Source organism: Apis florea, unplaced genomic scaffold, assembly GCF_048593485.1.
Source record: "Apis florea isolate Af1SG1 unplaced genomic scaffold, ASM4859348v1 contig_2495_pilon, whole genome shotgun sequence".
NCBI lineage: Eukaryota > Metazoa > Arthropoda > Insecta > Hymenoptera > Apidae > Apis > Apis florea.
The window spans coordinates 3,922,012-3,943,263 of NW_028256595.1; the positions used below are offsets into that span (position 1 = coordinate 3,922,012).

Sequence of the window (21,252 nt, forward strand, 5' to 3'; positions counted from 1 at the left end):
CAATTGCCGCATAATTTGCACAGTTGTTGCGCAAAAACTGAACCTGATCGCTATCCGACCGATCGAACGAAAAAAGTTTGAGCGATAATTACGCATTTTTTTTTTTACTTGTACCCCCTCAGATTCCGCAAATTCTCCTTCGCTCGGCTCTTTCGCTTCCACCCATTTCCATCAATTTTCCTTCTCCTTTTTAATCTCTCGACGATCGCCTCTTCCTTTTCCTTGTAACGCGGACCCGCGATTCTACTCGGTCATTTTTCAGATTCGATCGAACCGAGCCACAAAGAGCGAAGGAAAACGCGAGAACGATAATCTTGGTCGAATTAGTGGCCGATTCCTTTAGAAACGATCCTTCCAGAGAGATGCTGGTTTACGTTCTTCGATTCATCTCGCTCGGTTCGCCGGTACAATCGATGAAAGAGCGACGAGAATCTCTTTGGATGGCAATAAATGAGAGAAAGAGAGAGAGAGAGAGAGAGAGCGCGAGCGGGCCTCTTTCAGCCTCGGTCGAATCGCGTGTTCACATACGTTATCGAAGGACAGGAGAAACAGAATGAAACGATCACGAAACTTTCCCGAAATCTCTCCGTGAATCTCGAAGAAAAGGATCTTGGCTCTTTTTCTCCAAGTCGTCGCTAATAGCATTCCAGATCTCTCGCGCGACTCCTTTACTCGTGGCTTTTATTATTCTCACGGAATTACGCGTCGTAGAAACTTGGCTCGTAAACGGTTGGAACGGTTATCCATTGGACTTTTACGGTTTCGATTTCCGTAAGAAAGATCGACGAGAGCTTTATCGAGAGTCGATCCTTAAATCGAATCTTCGACTCTTCTATTCTCGCATTCGTTTATCCCCGAATCGCGCGGATGCGAAATCATCCCTGGTGTTCCCTTTCGCTTTCGTTTCGAGATCTCCGTTTCGTCAGAGTGGACGAACGATGCACGATGATACACTCAACTATAGTGTGTGTGTGTGTGTGCACGCGCGCGTCGGTTCGTGCACGGAGAGATCGCGAGGCCATCGAAACGGGCAACAAGACAACGCGTAACGCGACGCATGACATTGTCCTAAACTTTACATTGTTCTCCCTTTGTAACGAGAATCAATTATTTGCTTGCTCCGTGCCACGACCGATTACTTGCTAATTCTCCTTTTGTTTCCGCCCGTCCCACGGCCCGCTCTTCTATAAAGCGACGCTTCCAACCGTTCTCCCTCCTCCTCTTCCCGCCATCGTTAAAAACGCACGAATCAAGCATTCTCTGACCCGGTAAAATCCCTGACCACGCGCTTTTCCTTTTTCCTTTTTCCTCCTTCGCTCTTCCCGATCCTATCCGATAGAGTCTGGACGACACGTGTTTCCCCCTCCCCTCTTCTCTCGTGTAAAAAACGAGAGGATTAAAATGCATGGAGGGATAGATGAAAAAAAAGGAAAAATTCCCCTTACCCTCGAAGGGGAGGGTAAAAGAGCCGTGAACAAAGGATCGATGAATGAAAAAGAGAGTGCGAGTATCGGCGAGGCGAATAACCGCGGTTTTCATGAATCATGCCCAAGGGTGATCCCATCTTTTCGAATTTTTCGCTTGGCCAGGCTGCGCCTGAAAACGGAAATATCCCTTTTTTTTTTTTTTTTTTTTTTTTTTTAAATCGAACCTACTACGAATTGGAACATATCCCTACGAGGAAAGAACTCTTTTCCATTTCCATCGCGTCTCTCTATCTCTCTGCTCATCCCGTATCATCGTATTCGTCGGCACGCAACCATGAAACAACCACCGACACCGACACCTGGCCACACGCTCCTGAAAACAACGCTCCGAATTCGTCGACCGCTCTTGTACCGGGCTATCGATCATCGCGGCCTATCGTCCGTCCTCTCCCCTCTCTCCCCGACGTGGAGGGGGTTTATAGAACGCGAGGCGATGTTACACACCTGTACTCGACGTTCGGCGGGTTCGCCTCCGCGCGACACTTGAAGCGTAGCTCGCTGCCCTCCACGATCCGTCCGTTCTTGCCCAGCCCCGACCGGATCCTCAGAGACACTTTTGGCGCGTAGCGGACCTGAAACAGAAGAGATCGAATTCGAAAGTGGTGGAAAAGAGAGGGAGGAGAAGTGGTGAAAATGTCACGCGATCCGATGCTCAAACTTTCATGAGCATCGATCGTCGACTCGCGTGACTCTCGAAATACCACCGCTCGCAATTCCACTTTTTATTTTCGACCCACCTTGGCCCTTGCTAATTTCTCGCCAATTAATATCGCGCTACAACCCTCTGGTATAACCGAACGACGCACCAGACGACGCGTGTCCCTCGACAACTTCCAACCCTCTTGCGCTCGAGTCGCGACCCCGAATCATCGTGAATCATTGACGAAAGCATCCTCAGGCCAGACGATCCACCCATTCCCATCCCTTTCCCCCAAATCCTCCCGATTTCCTCGTCCCTCGACGAGACGAAAACCGCAGGGCTGCCATTGTCCGCGGGAGAGTCTACCCTCTCGTGCGGGATGCGCCAGTTTTCGAGAGGGGGGAGGACGCGACATTAATTATTCCCCGGCTCGTTACCGCGTTTCTGGCCGGCTCCGCTGTTAATCTGCTTTTCCTCGCTCGAAAATGGACTGGCGAAAAAAATGCGCAAAAAGCTCGCCCGAAATATATATATATATATATGTTCGTCCCGGGTTTTCAACGGATGGCCCGATGATGACCCAGTTTTCAGGTGTCTCCCCTGTTCCACCACTCACCTCGACGCGCAGTTTCGCGTTCTGCGGCGTGCGGTCGGCCGCGTTCTGACTTTGGCACGTGAACGTCGTGTTGTCGTGGTCCTTGCGCGGCATCACCCTCAGCACGGATTTCACGGTGTACAAAGGGCCGTCGTCGAACAATTCCTTGGTCGTTTTTATGCCTCTGTGCAGCACGTTCCCAAGCCCGTCGATCCACGTGATCTGCAATCAGACGATGATTAATGTAATTTGGCGACGAGAGGGTCCTTTGCCTTTGTAGCAGTTATACATTTGACGGACGGGCGGATATTTTAACGAATTCTAGATCGAATCGAATCGAGTCGAATCGTGGGGAGATGTAATAATGACGAATGACGGGGAAGAAATATGACGCGTCGGTGATATAGCGAAGCTGAAAAAAATTGCCGGTTCGATTCTCAAAACCAAAAATTTCTCTACGGGATACCGGATCGTAAAAAATACGATGTGACGTAACTTGTAAAGCGATGAAAAAAAAAAAAAAAGAAAAAAAAGAGAAAAACGTACGAGAGACTCGTTCATTCATTCATACCGAGGCACCGATTTTTTAATCATTCGACACTTTTTTTTCACCGTAAATCATCCCTATTCACCTTTACTCGAACGACATACCAAAACTTGAAGAATCTCGTCGAGTACTACGTACATTATTCACCTAATTTAACGCTGACAAACATCCCTCGCCTCGGCCATCCCTGTGTCAACCGCAATTGGTAGCTTCCGTAAAACGATAGTTCGTTGTTTTAAACTGCCACAAACTGTTCGTCCCTCCTCCCTAACCAACAGTTACCACCTACTTTACCGTTCTCGATCATTAATTTAAAGCAGCCGTCTCGTTGCAACGAGACGCCGAGGAAGAGGAGATCCGTCGGATATTCCGTCGGATGGAGGTTATCGAGCCGAGGCGAAGGAAGAAGAATGCGTCAGGAGGACGAAAAGAGAGAGGTGGGAGGGCCATCTCTCTATATCGGAAGTTATTTCATTATAACGGACTTGGCCATATATTTTATTCAATAATTCGGCTGCGATCGATCCTCGCGGGTCGGGTTTCTAACGGGACCCTGATCAAGTAGCTGGATCCCCTCGGCCTCGAGCTAGCTTCCGGCAACCGCGGTCTTCGTCCGTGGGGTGGGAGAGAGCGGTTCTCGCTTTCCAAACTTTTGAATTTCCCCGGAATTAATTCAGCCTCCAGGCGACTTGATTGAAAATCCCTTCCGCGATCTCGTCTTGAATCGATCCGCGATATAGACACTATCCTCTCGCCTCTTCCCTTCTCCTTTTTTCTTCTTCTTTTTCTCTCCTCTCGTGAGAACACCGTAGCAAGTCCCTTCTTCCTCCTCCTCCTCCTCACGATCGAACGATCTGCCGAATTTATTCGCGGCTCGTGATATCGCGATCGAGTTAGTTGCTCGACGATCACGAAGCGCGAAGATCGATCCAATCGGTTCTAATTAGAAATCTGGGCCAGAGAGAGAGAAAGAGAGAGATCTCGACATCTGCATCGATGTTTCCGGTCGGAAACGCTAGTTTCCCGTAATCGATGCTAATCTCAGATTTCGTGACTGGATTTGTACCTGCTGGCTACTATTCTTGAAATTATGCCATGTATACGACGTATATATACATATATATATATACATATATATATATATATATATATATATATATATGTATGTATATAGGTACATTATCGATTTTGTATCGATAAAGTTTCAAGTTTATTTATTCGGAAGTCGATTTGATTATCTATCGATTATTCGTTTCAAGAAACGTTATATCGCAGAAATAAGCGTTGCGCGACGCTTACACAAACATCAAATTATCGCTGAACTTTTGCCATTTAAACATCGATGGATTTTTTTTTTTTGGATTCGTCCGAGTTCACCTCGGAGAGATCGTCTAAAGGTTATCATTAAAAGTCAAAAGAACGTCGAATCGAAGTCATTTCAAGGACAACTTTCAACCAACTGTTGGCGATGGAACGAGTTAAAAAATCGTAAGATAAGGTAAAATTAACGCGAAAGAAATTTACTAGATGCGGCTTGAACGTGAGGATGCAATCCGGGTATCGATGGCTCGCCAATCTCCATATAATCGAAGTGTGTTTGCCAGAGGACGGGAACCGCCGAAAAAAATCTCTCCGTCGGACTGTTCCGCGAATAAAAATCCACGCACAGTTTTCTATCGCTCGTCCATCGCTCGTCCAGCTGATGTGATTTCGTGCACGAATACATATAACGCGTATATGCGGCCGCACGTACGAGAGCGTGGCTCTCGCGAATCGATCGTATCGTCTATAATTAGGCACGCTGCCATCAATGCCCCTGCACTCTCGTATCACCGCTAGTTACGATTCGCTTTGCTCCAACCTTATTTACGACACTTGCCGCGATCACGACCGGTCGCGATGTTGTAATTTTAATAAACGCGGCGCAATTATCTCCAAAGGATCGCGACGCAGGAAGGGAAGAACCAGGCACCAAGGAATGAAAGAAGAGAAGGAGGAGAAGAAGAAGAAGAAGAAGAAATAATGATGCAAGATCTTCAGAACTGGACGGTCGGTCTTTGAAATTTTCTTTCTTCGCTCGATGAATATTCGATGAGCAAGCTTCATCCCTCTTGCCCGCGACCAACTTTTTCTTGCATCTTCACCTCGAAAAATATACGTACTCTCTTCTTTGCTCTCGCGACTCGGTTCGAGAACAGTCAGCGACTTAATTCCAGCTACGTCGGCGATTGTGCGACCGTCGCTTCGATAAATCTTGCGGCGAACAATAACGATTTTCGCGGGAAAACTTATTATTAGACCGTCCATATCCATAACGGCGACGTAAGGATGACAACTTGCGTCGGGGCGAATCGATTTCGCTCCAATTACGAATTCCACGCATTCGAGAAGCGTGCTCCACCACTTGTCTAACGGTGCGAAAGCGCGATTCTTACTGCTGCCTGTGTTTTATCCGTGCCCGAGAACGTCGACAAATGCTCCTACGTGTACCAGAGTACCAGAGTATAATTGCGATCGTCGATCGATCGATAATCTCACGGATAAATGCACCGCGTAAAACGTCGCGTACGATCGACGATTTTTCACGACCCAAATATCGTAGCGCGATCGACCGATCGGCCTTTTCGCAAAACCGTGCCTTCGTAACCTTGGCTCCGTTTATTTCCAACTCACCTTCCCCTAACGTTCTTATATTTTTATCGTTCTACGCATTAATCCCTCCGCTCACCCCTCTGACCGATATTTCCGCCCAGATTCGTTCAACGATGTTTTACGCTCTTGCCAGTACAGTTAACGATTATCAAGAGAAAACTGACGATGTCGGCCTACGCTTTCCCTTTGCTTTCGAACGCCTTTACATTCCGAAAGGAAAAGCTACGCGTGTTTCGTAATTAAAGCTGTTGCTTCGGGCAATTCGAAAGTATCTCTTGTAATAGCGTAGCTTTCAAACTTGTGAACCGTTTGTCGCCAATTTCGCGAAATTTATCTTCCGTCTAGACTATTTATCGAAAGAGAGAGAAGAGAGAGAGAGAGAGAGAAAAAGAGAGAACTCGCAGACTCGTCGCGAGAGAATTTTCATCGATCGTTCCAGACAGACTGGAGCAATATTCTCGCGCGTATCTCTTACGTAGCCAAATCTTTATCGACTAAATTAATTAATCGAAATCAAAGGAAGATTTTTCTTAACCGACTAACTCACTCGTCGTCTGTGATCAATTCATTAGGGCGAACGGAAGGAAAAAGCTCTAATCGGTACTCTATTCTTGTCTCTTTCGAGCCTCGTCCACTCGTTCGAGGTTGTTTACTCGCAAAATACTCGCGGGAAATTATTAGCCGGCGGTTGAATAGTCGGGCAAAGTTGACCCAGAGCTCCGCTGTAATTTACGGCGCGAAATAATTCGCGCCGGTGTGCATCGGCGTTAATGAATAATCCGAAAGTTGCCTCTATTAATAAACGGAATCGATGAATCGTCTGGCGAGGAGGGGGAGGAGGAGGAAATAGCGAAAATATTCGAATTACGAGAGGCAAGATCGAATAGCTGGGAACACCAACGACGATTCCTCTCCATCCCCACCGCCCTCAGACGGCTTTGCGTTTAATTGCGCCCCGCCGAGTAATTCGATCGAATAAATTGGCTTCGCGTCGCTTCCTAACGAGCAGCTTTCTACTTCAACAGTTGGCGGATTAGAAGTTTTCGGTTTAGCGAGCTTGTTTTTAGGGACCGCCTCTGTCGGAACGTTGCGAATTTTATGGAAATGCGCGCACCCCTTCGCTGTCCTTTCACGGATTCCACGTAGTCCTCAGCCGCCTTTCCAACGAATCGCTCTCGAGACCCGCCGCCACACGGACCACCCGGATCAATGTCCCCTTTTTCTCACCGAGCCGAGCCAGCTCGTTACACAGTCGAGCCGTACGAGCGCGAATGAATTTCCATCGGGTTTCGTTAGACAGGGATCGACGAGCGCGAGGAAGAAGAAGAAGCCAGGTGGCCGGCGGAAAAACGGCTGTTTCGCCCTCCTAATGAAATTAATTATCCAACGTTGGCGTGATCGGGGCGACACACCGCGTGTTACACCGTTACATTAATTACCCGTGTGCTCGCCTCGGGATACGTTGCTTGGGATAACTGTTCCCAGCTGCGAGGGGAGGGGGACGCGTGCGTTTGACATTGCCAGGCGACGCGACGGCCGGCCGCCAAATGGAAACCGTTTTCTCCCGTCATAAATTCACAGACTCTTCCCTTCTCGCGGTAAAAGCGATGCGGCGAGAAGTTCTTTCCCCATATATATATATATTGGCCCGAATAGCTGCTACGAATCAGCGCCGCGCGACGTGTGTTATGAACTTGGCCGACAGTTTGCCGAACGTCAACCCATGCTCCAGACGCTGCGATGCTCCCAGGATTATGGTAAAAATGCATTAGCAAGCGTAATAAAAAAAAAAGTCGCGAATCGTGTCAGTCGTCCGTTCTTCGTTTCGTTTTTCTTTTTCTTTTTTTCTCTCTCTCCTTTCTTCGCTCTTACTTCTATTTTCGTTATTCCTAATCCGAAAAGATCGCGAAGATTGGTTGGAAATCGTGTTATCCGTTTAAAATCTGCGTTTGATGAGATGAAAATATTTTTTTTCAAGAGGAGGAATTTATCATTACTATTTCGTTAAAGAAAGCTCAATTTTCTGAGAAAAATAGTGGTAGGAGTATTGAAATACGACGATGCTCGTGGCACTTTTTCCTTTTTTTTTTTTCTTTCGAATCGAAAGAAGAAGCTTCGAACACCGATAATTCGATAATCTCGAACCGAGTAATTATTTATAACGCGTATAAAATATTCCACAATATCCTCCCGGATTATCCCGTTCGTTTCTAGCAAAATCCTTTAAATTTAATATTTCTATCGTGGAAGCGGTGCAACGTATAACCGTTCGAACACAGTGGCGGAATATCTCGTTCATTTGGACGGTCGCAATTGGCTCGTGTCCAGGGATCGAACAAATCGCGTTCGTTTAACCCCGACGGGGGGCGGCTAATTTTTATCGAACTCTCTCTTCTTCCTCCTCCGAGATTCCTTCTAATGAAACCCTTCCCCGTTGCGAATGCACGAGCTTCCCCGCTGTTTTTCTTTCCTTAAATTCGTTCTATTTGCATTTGGAACGGGAGAGGAGGCCAAAGTACCGGTGGAAAACGGTTTCCTTTGATCTCATCCCCTCCAATCCCTCCCCCCCGTAATAGAATTAAGAGCGCGACAGCGATATTAAAATTTTGTTTCGAGAGAGGAACTTGGCGATGCCTCGTCTCGAGTTTCCGCAACAATATGAAAGAAATTCACTAAGAAGTTACTAAGAGGGAACGAAGAAAGAGAAGAGCTCACGAGAAAGAGAGAGAGGGGGGCGGAACGAGGAAGGAATCGTTGATTCGAGCGCGGGGATAGAAAGAAAAAATCACTGGATAATTGCGATAATTGAAAATTGCGAGCCGTGGTCGATGTAATACGACCGAAAATACAACCTGCTTAATTAATTAATATTAATTTTCGAAATTAAGCGACCGAGCCAATTTCTATACTTTCGAAAGTCAGTCCGGAAAGTCCGGCTCATTCGTTTGTTGAAAATTTATTTATTATTGTACGCGCGAGTTGCGAAAGCCGAAACCAATGAATGTGCCGTAATCGTGTGTTTACAACTACGTTGTAATGTGATTAACAAGCGTGCAAAGATTAATTTTTGGAACCGCGTTGACGAACGAATGGAAAATAGGAAAAAATTGTCGGGGGGAGAAAAAAAAAAATCCGTGTAGCGCCATCGAACGTCCCTGTGAAGGTACGTCCGCGTAATGAAACGTTTATCGAAGAAGACCCGCGTCCAGTCTGAAAAACACGAGGATGCTCGTTACGTTGAAACGTAAATCGCGATCAGATTCGCTGGAATCCCTCGTAAACGAGTTACTTGATCCGGAACAGCCGGTGTTCCAGAGAGGAAGCTCGAAAAACTTCAAATTGAAAACGAAACTTTGTGTCGCGGTAAAGTATCTTCGATCGGGTGACGGTTTATTGACGAAACATATTCTATGCGTATATCCCGGATAGATTTAAGTTCAAAGGTTATTCAACGCCCTCTGTATCTCTATATAAGCCGCGGCTTAATCATAATCTTTTATACGAAGATTAAATTTTATTCTCACCGTTACACCGGGTATAATATCGAGGTTTAAACGAGATTTTAAAAAACGATTCGAGTGAATAATTATCGTTTCAGACTCATTAGGGACCGGTTGGTTATTTTTAATCGTCAGTCTCTCTACAGGAGCCAGCCCTTCCACCATTCTCTTTTTTCCCTTCGTTTTTTTCCCTACTCGCGAATTCCTTCGTCATTACAGACGTTACCACGTTATCGCCGACAAGTTAAAATAATTTACGAGTTTGTTGAAGCACGCAAATCATTCGAGGATATCAACGGATATCTGGCTGCTGCTCCGGTAATCGATACAAACCGCTATTAGTCGTACAAGCGTTGCTCGTAATCGCGACTGTTGGAGAATGAATGCGAATTTTTTTCGCTTCTCTCCTTATACTTCCCTCCCCCTTTTTCTTCAATTTTTGATTACACCGCGCGATTCCATTGCACGCCATTGGACCAACAACCGCGATTACAATTATCGTCCTCGGTTCGCCAAAGTTTCCGCCGCCGTTACCAACGAACGAGAGTTTCCGCCATCTTGGTGCCGCGGTTTTCAACGCGGTTCTCCACGCGGTGCTTCACAGTTCGAAACAATTCATCCCGACATACGCACCAGCGGAGGGTGTACATTTTTTTTCGAGAGGCAAAAAAAAAAAAAAAAGAAAAAAGAAAAAAAAAATAAAAGTACAGCAGCGAGTCGGATTATCTAAGGGATCAATCCAGCCGCGTTTGTGTATCATCGCGAAGCTTTTCAGCGGTCGGACAATGGTTGGAATTTTTGCGGACATTTTTCACGATTACTTCCTACGCCATATTGTGCCTAGGATCGCGCGTCATCGACGAATTACAACAGGATCGGAACGCATCGCTCTACCGTCGATTAAATTCCGTTCGTAGCTTTGCTCTTCTCCCGTTTCTTCCTTTTTTTTTTTCCCCCCCTTCTCTTTTTGTCTTTTTACTCTTCCCTTGTTGCCGTTATACACGAGAGAGAGAGAGAGATCGGATGGAATCGAGGGCTCAGGTACTAGAGGTATTTTTCTTTTTTTTATTTTTTCTTCTTTTTTTTTCTTTTTTTTTTTTTTTCGTAAAAAACATAAACCAGAGAATAACTATCTTTCCATGTACCGTATGCCAATGATTTTTTTTCACCTCGCGGCGCGAAACCCGGGATTTCGCGGGATGGGAGGGGGAGAGAGAGGATGAATAAAATCGCTGGTCACGGTTTCCAGGAAGTTGGGCGTTCGACTGCAATGGATCATTCGTCCCACGATCCGCCCTCCATTTTTGCGACGTGTTTTCCTTGCTTCCCCGGCCAGGCTAAATAACTTCCAATCGCGTAACGTGTCGGATGTACTGGGAGAAGAGAATAATCGACCGAATATCGGGTCGATCGCGATTTCCGTCTCCACGAGTTAAGCAATTGTGCATTCTTTTCACACCTGTGAAGAAAATCATACTCGCGTTCGTCGCTTTTCCGTTTGTTCCGCGCGAGCGTTTGTAATAATCGCTCTCCACGCCGATCGCCCAACACTCGAAATTTCACCTTTCGTTCGCGAACGAAGATGAAATTTCGAACACGTCGAAAAGGTCACGTATCCCCCCCGCACAAGTTTCCTTTACGTTACGTTCGTGGGTGGATAGATAACGCGTACGAGATCGGCGATCGCCCATCGAACGGTCGGGGCAAACGATAACGCTATAATTGAATATCCCTCCCCGTTCATCGACCAACCAGTTTTCGATCGAGGAGGATATTCGTTGAACTTTCCGACGCTTTGATCCGAAAGAAACTGTTTTTTCTTTCTTCTCGAAAGACGGATAAATCGTTGGATTTGCCACGCGCGCAGGAAATATTCGCCTATACGTTTCGAACCCCCCTCTTCATTCCGCCCCCTGTATGTATGTAACGACATTAATCAAGGGATTCGCGTAATTTTAATTAAAAACCGCACCCGGGCCGGGTTGGGCCGGGAACGGGCCGTGAAACAAATTTAATTAATTTTTCACCGATTTTCACCACCTCGATCCTCCCCCACCCCTGGCCCGGCCGCGTCGACGACAATCCCCGGCACTCGTTATTTATCTAGGCGGAAAGGAGTTTCGGCAACGATCGAAACTTCCCGGATTTCTGTATTAACGCGTGAGCACAATCGGGAGCGAACGAACGGTGAATTAGCGGCGAGGCCGGCCCACCGCGAAATTGTTCGCGGTGTCGCGAATCGGTCGGCGCATTATCGCCGCGTCATCGATATTCCTCGCCCCTTCGCTCCTCCTTTTTTATTACGACCGGGTTTCGATAAGCTCACGTATGAAACCGAGGCTCGACGAGGCTTTCCGTTACGAGTTACGCTTTTTATTTTTATATACTTATTTGTTATTTGTTACACATTTTCTTTTATTTTATTATCGGTAGATTTTATTATCACGCGGATTCGCATTTTCCTCTCGTTACACGGGGATGAGACAACGGGGGCAGCGTTCCATCGTTAACGTCGAAGATCGATTCTCGCCATTCTCACCTTTGAGATATTCGTTGCGCGGATAACTCGCGCGAAGAGAGGAGGAGGAGGAATTAAAAATAGGAAAAAAGTTGGAAATTTTCCACGGACGCGCAATTTTTAATCGGCAAACAAGTGTGTCGGTCGGCGGAAGTGTTTTCCTGCATCGGTTCTCGGCCGATAATTCGATCGAGGCAGACCTCGCCTCCGTCGCGTAATGCGTATCGCGTACGTGCGCCGCTACCTCGCCGAGGGATTAATGATACCATTATTCGAGCGTCATCTCGTCTACGTGGAATCGAAAGGGTGTTTCTGCCGCGGCGCCGCTTCACCGCTACAAACACTGTCGCGCGCTCAAAAACACTGCCGTTAAAGTAAATAGACAAAGACGAACGGATCGAAGCCTGTGGCCGCCTTTTCTCCCTCCCCGCGCTTTTTACCTCGCGCCATTTTTCCCCTCCCTCCGTGATGCACGTGGCCCCTCAAACCTGGTCTCTTTCGCGTTCTCTCTCCCAACCCCCCTTTTTTTCTCTCCTCCTTTTTTCCTTCTTTCTTCTTTTCTCTTTTTCCCCAACGTGATCCAGCCTCGAAGCGGATTCGAAGTCGGTCAAGCCGCCATATAGTCGAGTCACTTCTCTGGTTTAAAAGCATTTCGGCGGCACCGTGATCGCCGCGAGACGAATGCCAACACATCCGTCAAAAGATATCGCGGTCTCTGGTTGCGCAACGAACTGCGCCAACAACGAACCACTTCATCCTTCGGGGGAGGGCTTCGAGAAGAAGGTTTTTCGACTATTCGAAGGGAGGAGAGAGTGGAGAGAGGGGCACGCTCGATACGAAAGCCTTTGCCCCGGTAATTATATGTCTGACGCGATATTGTCGCTGCATATCCTCTTTCTCAATCAATTCTTTTCCCTTTTCCCTACTTTTAAATCAGCTCTTACCCCCTTGATCAAACGATTTTCGCGAGATCGACGAAAGTTGTTTTCAATTTTTGAAACAAATAATTTTTACGTTTCTACGAAGCCACGGTAACGCTGCTTACGTTCATTCGTAGGGAAAAGGGGTGGCACAAGTCGTCGAAATATTGCGAAAGAAGGGAACTCGAAAAGAGGATTGGAAAACACCGGTCGAAATGCTGGATCGTTACGATTTACGGCGAGATAGAAACGTTTGAACTCGTACCCTTTTATCTTATCCCGGCGAAACAGATCACTCCCGACGATGTTCGTAAATCCTCGTACAATCTTCCGCTTCTTACCACCCGGCACGATCGATATTCGTAGATAAAAGAGAAAGAGAGAGCGAGAGAGAGAGAGAGAGAGAGACTTACCTCCGCAGGCGGTTTGCCAGCCACGCTGACGCACTCGATCACCAATTCCCGGTCCTCGGTCGTGATAAGAAAGTCGCCCTGAAGGATCTTTGGCTTCTGAGGCGGAACCAGCACGCTCAGCTTGGCGAATCTCGAGCGTAACGCCGGCTGGCCGTCGTTCGTCGGCGAGGCTTGACACTGGTAAGTGCCGTCGTCCTCCAATTCGACCGGGTAAATATGCAACGAGAAGTCACCTGGAACACGCGATCAACGTTATTCCCTTCCTATTATTCCACCCGCCTGCCTAACTATTTCCGCGCGTGTTTGTTACGCGCCCATTTGTTTCGTGTAAATCGGGTTTGTTTCCCGCATCTGCACGCGTGAATACAGGCTCGATTATGACCTATGGGCGAAATGGACGACGTCACGTTCATTTCGAGGAGGGGAAACTTTTTCGTTGCATCTCGCGTCTCTTTCTAAAAAAAAAAAAAAAGTTAACGAACGCCAAAACGAATTCATCGATATTTCGATGAGATAGAAAACGAGAAGGATTAACTTAATAAACATCATCGTACAAATCTCTCTCGTCCACCGGACGACGCGAAACAAGTTGGTCTCGTCCACGAATCCACGAGTGTTCGCGGATCGAAATTCCAACTTCTCTCCGTTCGATCGGTCCAACTCCATCCCGGGGAGAATACGTTCGAGAGGGGGAGGGTGAATTTTTAGCCAGGCCAGGTGTCAAACGTACGCTCGGCTTTCGAAAATTTCGGAGGTGGTCGAAATTGAACCGGCAGCCAGGAGATTTTCACTTTATATCGCGAACCGCGTTGGATAGTAGAAAAAGAGAGAGAGAGAGAGAGAGAGAGAAGCGGCGAGAGAATAGAGGAGCGGAGGTGTGTGCGCTCGGATAGAAAACCATTTACCCTCCCCCCGTTGATTGAAACTAACGGTTTACGAGCGTCTGCTCGATAGTATCGTGTCGGCTCGTACGTACGAAATTTCTCCGACTGACGCTTTTATTTTGAAATCTCCACATATACGTGTAAGCTGTCAGAAACAACGCGGCGCGCCCGTGCGAATTAGAGCGGCCCGTTCCCGTCAACGAACTCCCATTTCTCTCTCTCTCTCTCTCTCTTTGTTCCACCTCCTGTGGATCTCCTCTCATCCATTCTCTCGTCCATTCCTCGAGTTCGCGAATCGAATCGAGAAAAACCTGCTTCTCCTTTCATTCTCCTCCGCCGCCGATTATCGCCGCCAGCAACGACCAATCGTGTGATTTATTCGCATACACCGCCATTCCTACATCCATTCACCCTCTTCTTCGTCCATCCATCCAGACGTCTGTCATTCCGTCTTCCCACCAACTTTCCCCCTCCTCTCCGTTCCCGCTCGTGTCTTCCTTCCATTCGCGCAACTTTCACGAGTCTCTCCACGAACCGTTGAGGATGAAACGAAGCGACGTACGATCCGGACGGACCGGAGAATGGGGATGGAGAGGTATGGACAGAATGACAAATGGAAAAAGGGACGCCGCTGATCGTTTCGACGATAAATAGCGTCCTTTCCAAACTTTCCCTCTCGTTTCTCTCGCTTTTGTCGATCTCTCGAGTGCCAATGGACCTCGAGCATCGTTTTCGCTGGGATCGATTCGATTCGTTACTCGTATCGACGCGTCAATTAAGAAACATTTGAAAACGAAGGGCGGAGGAAAAATTGGGAACGAATATCATTTGAGGGGAAAAGAATGGGGAAAAGATTAAACGATTTCGTGCTTCTTCTCTATCGTGACACGTATATGATATAAAGAGTCGGTGCGCGTGGTCAAAAGAGATTCACGAGAGAGATAGAGCGGATAGATTCATTATCTTGGTCCCTTGGTTCAAACGACAGAGCCACGAACGATAGAGATCGTTCAATCACGTTCCAACGTACATTTCGAATGAACGGGAAGGCCGTTATTTATCTAACCACTTGCGAGAACTTGTTAATCCGTCAAACGATATATCTATTCACAAGGGCATGCACACCCTTTCAAACGCCAAGAGTTCGTGGAAAGAGAATTAACCAGGCGGCTTTCTTCCGCGAAATTCCGCAAATATTCATAGCCGGTCTCACGTGCCGGCCAAGCAATAAGGCAATAAACATCGTTCCTTTCGCGTATTAACGTATTCCGCCGGGAAAGGATTTCGACGAGGCGGCGTTTCGCGGCAATATCGCGCGGAAAATTGGACGTGAAACGTTTCGCGGCGACGATAAAGGAGCCGGTTTCTTCGCAGCAGGCTGGGAAGAAAGGGAGGGGGATTAGACGTTAAATATCGTCGCGAAGAGGAACAAGTAGAATTTTCATTCCCGTTATTGCCCCGCATTTATTTCCCCGTGATTCGCGTCGTTTCTCGATTACGAGCGAGAAACGAGCGTGGTATCGATTTCGCTTCGTGGAAAACTCGGCCTTCCTCCTTGGAGATTCGCCACCATTGCGCGCCACCCTCCCTCTCGCTCCTCTTTCTGCCTCGTTTCTCCCCCGGCGGAGAGAACGCAAAAATAACTCGCGGTCTCGGGTTCGCGAGCACGACTCGAAGGAATTCCGTTGTATTATGGAGGACAATAATTAGCGCTTCTCCCGAGCTCGTTCGCCCAAACTTTCGGCAACTCTGGTGGAAGCAACTGTGCTGCTCGCTCGCGTTCCTCCGCCGCGTCGGTAATTACGCTCGCGCGTAGGATGCTGACAATTCCTCGAGAACGACGCCGTTGAGAGAAGACGCGAAGCTCGAGGAGAACTTTACGCCCCGAGTTAAGCTCGAGGAAACGTAGATCTTTAAACATTTGTAATAAGTAAACGGGGCGTCGGTCAACGGAATCGTCTCGATCGAGCGTCGTTTGCGAATTTTTCAGAGAATCGAGTTGGTAAAATAAAATTGCGTTGTTGAACGCATTTTCACGGCAAATTATCACGGCAACGATCGTGAAAGAAAGAGCATTCGTAAGGCTCGTAAAGTTATAATACAGGGAAACACATCGAGGTGAGAAATCCTGGTTTTCGAGATACAATTCGGGAAATTTCCGACCACGTGTTCGGACAAAGGGCGCACAAAGCGATGTGGAGGGAGGTGATGAGATGGGGGAGCGAGGGATGCATACCCTTTACCAGAGGAGAAGGCACTGGAAGAGCTTTAACGACTAACTGGATGCTGCGAAACAATGCATCACGAACAATTAGTTAGTGCGGACGCAGTCGGTGATATTACAAACGGCCATAATTAATTTTAATTATACGGAACAGGTAACGAGCACTCCACTACAGGCAGCTATGATTAATTGCGCGTAGTCAGGCTGGAAGGCATAGATCGTTTCTCCGGATCCGGGGAAACGTTCCGATGTTACGCGTTTAGGTTAACCCGCGTGTCTTAATAGCTCACTCGTCTTGCTGTCACCGCTGTTTTCCACCCTGGAAATCCCGGTTTTATTTACCCGACATCCATCGCCAGACATACGAATTTTATACGGAAGAAAGCGACGAACGTTCCTTCTTTCATCTTCTCATATACATACATTTGTCGAGAGCGCGAGTTATCGTTCGAATTATCGACAATGAAAATCGTGAAAATTAACTGGTCGCGAGTCATCGCTTCCTCGTTTCCAGAAAGAGATCTATCGACGATCGCTCGATTGCTTCTTCCGATTCCAGAGAAACCGATCACGGATCGGATCCTCTTCTCCATCCTCCTTCGATTTTCGGACCAGGAAACGTTCCGATTCGAGTTCGTTCATAAAAGGAACAGGAAAGAGAGAGAGAGAGAGAGAGAGAGAGAGGAGGGGGAGGCAGAGTGCGCTTTAAAAGAGAAACGGAAAGACGATCGGATCCATGGACACGGTTCCATCGTCTCCTCGGGTCACGTTTCCATATCTTTTCACGAAAGAGTTTTTCGATTCGCGTCGATAGAAGGAATCCGAGGCGGAATACTGGCGCGGAGTTGCGAAAGTGAAGCCCTTTATCCGACACGAACGGGGAACGGAAACGAGGAACGCGCGCGCAAGGTGGCACGCAATATCCGGACAGATTTTGGATTCGAAATCGGAGACTATTCCAGCCAGATTTCAATGCTGCGGTCCAATAATCGGAGAAGGGAGGGAGGGTGGGGGGGGGAGGAGGGAATGAAAAATTTAAATAAACGTTGAAAATGGGCGAGCCGCATACCGCGCATTTTCCTCCGTATCGAGGAAGCGGCGACACACACGCGCGTCTACGTGTACGTGCGTACATTATTATTGCGCGCGTGTACACCCACCAATGCGCCATTTTATACATACGAAAACGAATAATCCAGATTTGCAGCGGCGGCATGTCAATCAGCCTGGCTATTACCGTCATTATTATTTCGGTTAATTGGATCGCGATTTTCCGTTACATCCGCGCCTATATCGAGAATTATACGGCATTATCGTCTCGAATCTCGCCGCGCCGGAGAGAAACCATACCGCTGTCGCCCATTGTCCGGTGTGATGCTCATTTCTCGCCACTTTTTCTTCCCTCCTCGCGCTTCCCTCCTCTATTTTCTCTTTTTTCGATTCCCCCCCCCCTCCCCTCTCCTCCCTCTTTTTTCGCCCGCTATAATTATATTCCGTCAGCGGAATCGCGAGTGTTCCATTAAAAAGTGACGGAACAAATGGGGGGGCGCGATTGAAAAGGGAGAAAGGGAAGAGAGGGAAGGAAAAATGTCAGCAGACGAGAGAATATAGCCCGAACGAAGGTAGAACGAAAGCGAGCGTTGAAAGCGATCGTTTCGATGATCTTTTCATCCCGCGATGAAAACGAAACGGCGAGAATTTACGGCTTGTTAGCGGCGAATGGGGGCATGATGGAACTAGGAGCGTCATTAAACGAAACTGTAACATCGCGTGTTTACTTAGCACCTCGGTTAAGTGGCCCGTTTCTTCGCGGCTCCTTTCTTGATGGACAATTAACCGTTATGAAATGCTAATATTTTCGCGGCTACATCGCGATATCGCGTTACGAGCCGGCGTCCCCGCCAAATCGATCGGCGGACGGCGATACCTATTAAAACGTGTTGACTTTTTCATCCCCTCGAGCGTTATATTAAGTCGTTTCTTAACTTTCATCATGCTTGTTCTCTCTTTCTCTCTTTTCTTTTTTTATCCGCTGACAAGCGTCATCATCACCTGCCTCGTCGCGATGCGCGTGTCGCAATACCCCCTTCGATCCGACCGAATCACCGATATCACGGTGTGTAATCACGAATCTCTTGGCGCAAACCCACTAATCCTTTAATCAGGAACGTAGTTCTGGCCGGGTTGGCACAATCGGCGGCCGTTTGGCGCCGCAACTGGGCAAACAACGTCTATGGCAACGGGGCGGCGGCTGGGCTACGCATAGCATTTATTGCTACGGTAAATCAAACGGATCTCGATAATGCACAGTTGACCTTACCTATAAGGGGCAGGTTTGCGCCGTAAATTCCGTAACGGCCGCTAATTTTCTTACCTCCTATCGTCAAAATCGTTACCTTTTGACTTCCTACGTTTTCTTCCTTTCCTCGAAAAAGGAGGTGTCACAGGTGAGCAAGTGCACGGTTTCGGTGGAAATTGTTGTTGAACGAAATCGTGAGCCAAACCGTGGAACGGATCGCCGTTAATTCGGTCCCGGTTTACGATCGTATCGAGATTTAACCGACTGATCAAAAGGCAAAACCGCCATTCCAACTGTTATATAGCTTCCCCACCGATGAGATTTGCCAAAATTAGCTTCCCCACAATTTGCGTGCAGATTGTAAAAAAGTTTATCGTCACCCTTTGTTTCACGTATAAACGAATATAAATTTCGAGGGGAATCCACGCGATGCATACACCGTTTTGCGATTTTACAATTATTTTTTTTTTTTTTTCACGAATCGCGTTCGATGATCGAGATTTTTCTTTTTTCGTGCCTGTTATATACACGTTGAAGTTGCTTCGTAAGAGGGCAAAAAAAAAAAAAAAGCGCGGCAGTTACTACACTGAACTTTAGATGGAATTTAAAATTAATGAATTATTAATCAAAGCGAGTTGAACTCGCGCGAAAACTTCCGAAGATATAACCCTTATAATCTTCATTTTGAGTGGAAACTCCCGATTATAACACACTCCTGGCCACGACTATACTAATCTCTTCTTTCTGACGCGTCGTTAAATCTTTGCCAATGAAAATCCATCTTCTTCTTCTTCTTCTTCTTCTTCTTCTTCTTCTTCTTCTTCTTGAAACGAAACGAAACTCGTGACTCGCGGAATGTGTTTATCTCTGGATCGGTCGTTTCAGAATAACGCGAGGCGCGGTGTGTTTGCATTAGTATTGATTTGTCTCGATTAAACTCGGCCTGTTTTTACTCCTGCACCCCTTGTTACGGAGCATGCGATAAGAAAACGGCACATTTGATCGGTGGCACGCAAGCGAGCAAACAAACGAGAAACACTGTATTTCGCGGCTATTGTCAGTGTCGAACCGACGCTGGGTGCGAGAGGAGAGGAGAGGGGGGGGGGGAGGAGGAACGTACGTATGCTTGTTAGTATATTCCTACAACGCTCTCCTCTTTTTCTCTTCCTCCCCATCCTTTTTTTTTCTCCCTCTCTTTCTCAAATATTTACTTTCCGCGCTGTTTTAACTTTCCACAGTTTCCTGTCCTGTTGCTTTGCCACGTTCAAAGGCTCCTTGTTCAGGCACGAAAGCACAGCACGTGTGCCGTTTGCGAGAATTCGAGACCTCGACTCTTTTCACTCAGAGAATCTTCTTCTCTTTATCTTTATCCCCTCCCTCTTCCCTCATCCTCGTTTCCCCTTGTCCCCTGCTTTCCCTCTTTCCTTTTTTTCTTCTTTTTCTTCTTTAGCAATATTCGCGCTTTTCGTTCGTTCCGTATTTCACGTTTCTATTCATCGAACGACATCCGAACATGTTTTACACGAACGAATTGATTAATAACGCTTCTTCAACAGAGATAGTTGTCGAGAGGAGGAGGAGCAGAGGGGGGGGGAGGGAGAGGGAGGAGGGGAGAGGGGAAGTTGCGATTTAAAGTTTCAATGGCAAGAGATTGAACGAAGGGAGTATACGTGTATATATATTTTTCGTGTACGGAATACATCAATTGTTAATTCGAAATTAAAAATGAACGCGGTTTCCGAAATCGAGGCTAAATCCGCCCCGATTTAAATCGGGGCGGACACAATGGATCGCGTATTCGTTACACTTTCATGAAAAATGTTTTTTTTTTTTTCGCGGCATGGCGTGGCGCGTTTTCCTTTTGAAAAAAACAATTTCGCGTGTATATTACGCAGATTGATACATGTTGAACGAGGCGCATAAATTTCCAAACAACTTCGTTCGAAGTTTTTCATTTTTGCATACAGTACGAAATTCCGTATATACACTCCCCGCTGTGTATACACTCCTCGAAATATTCATGCCGACGTATCGCGCTCCTGCGCGTTACTCGAAACGCTTTTTAAATAATGCATGCATTAGAATCAGCCGGATATATTCCTCTCCTTAGCTCGGATCTGGAGAGGAGAGGAGAAATGCGTGTCTGACAATGGGCGATCCGTCGTATTTACTTCGTATCCAGTCGTTTCTGACTCCCCCCCCCGTCGATCGCGTTCTTCCCTCCTCTCCTCCCTAACTTTCCATGCATGCATTATTTCCCCTATTCGGATCGAAGCTTAAAGCCCCCGCGAAAAGATGCAACGAAAAACCTCGCCTCGGTTATTCCATTCCATCCACCGTCTCTCCTTTCTCTCTTCAACTTTCCTTCAACGCAACATGTTCCTACTACCACGTAGCAACGCGAATTCCTCGAGTTTTCAAAGTTGGAATATCTCGTCGATTCAAATTTTCGAAATTTTAAATTCAAACTACCGAGGAGGAGGGAGAAAAAAAAAAAATGGACGAGAAGGTTATACGCGTATACGCTTCGAAATACCCGATAGGAGGAGAAAAATCAAATTCCAATTCCGAGC

The 21,252-nt window shown here is 47.1% G+C and overlaps 1 protein-coding gene across 3 annotated transcripts in view; it reads right to left on the bottom strand.

Moving 5' to 3' along the window:
- The window catches only part of LOC100863423 (irregular chiasm C-roughest protein), a 140,754-nt gene that overhangs the window by 8,373 nt on the left and 111,129 nt on the right, over positions 1-21,252 (bottom strand). For all 3 annotated transcript variants that reach the window (XM_086906539.1, XM_086906541.1, XM_086906540.1), the window contains 3 exons: positions 13,273-13,505; positions 2,744-2,944; positions 1,932-2,059 (listed from right to left, as the gene is read on the bottom strand). In XM_086906539.1, the coding sequence (XP_086762665.1) occupies positions 1,932-2,059; positions 2,744-2,944; positions 13,273-13,505 (562 nt within the window). The remainder of the gene's footprint in view (positions 1-1,931; positions 2,060-2,743; positions 2,945-13,272; positions 13,506-21,252) is intronic.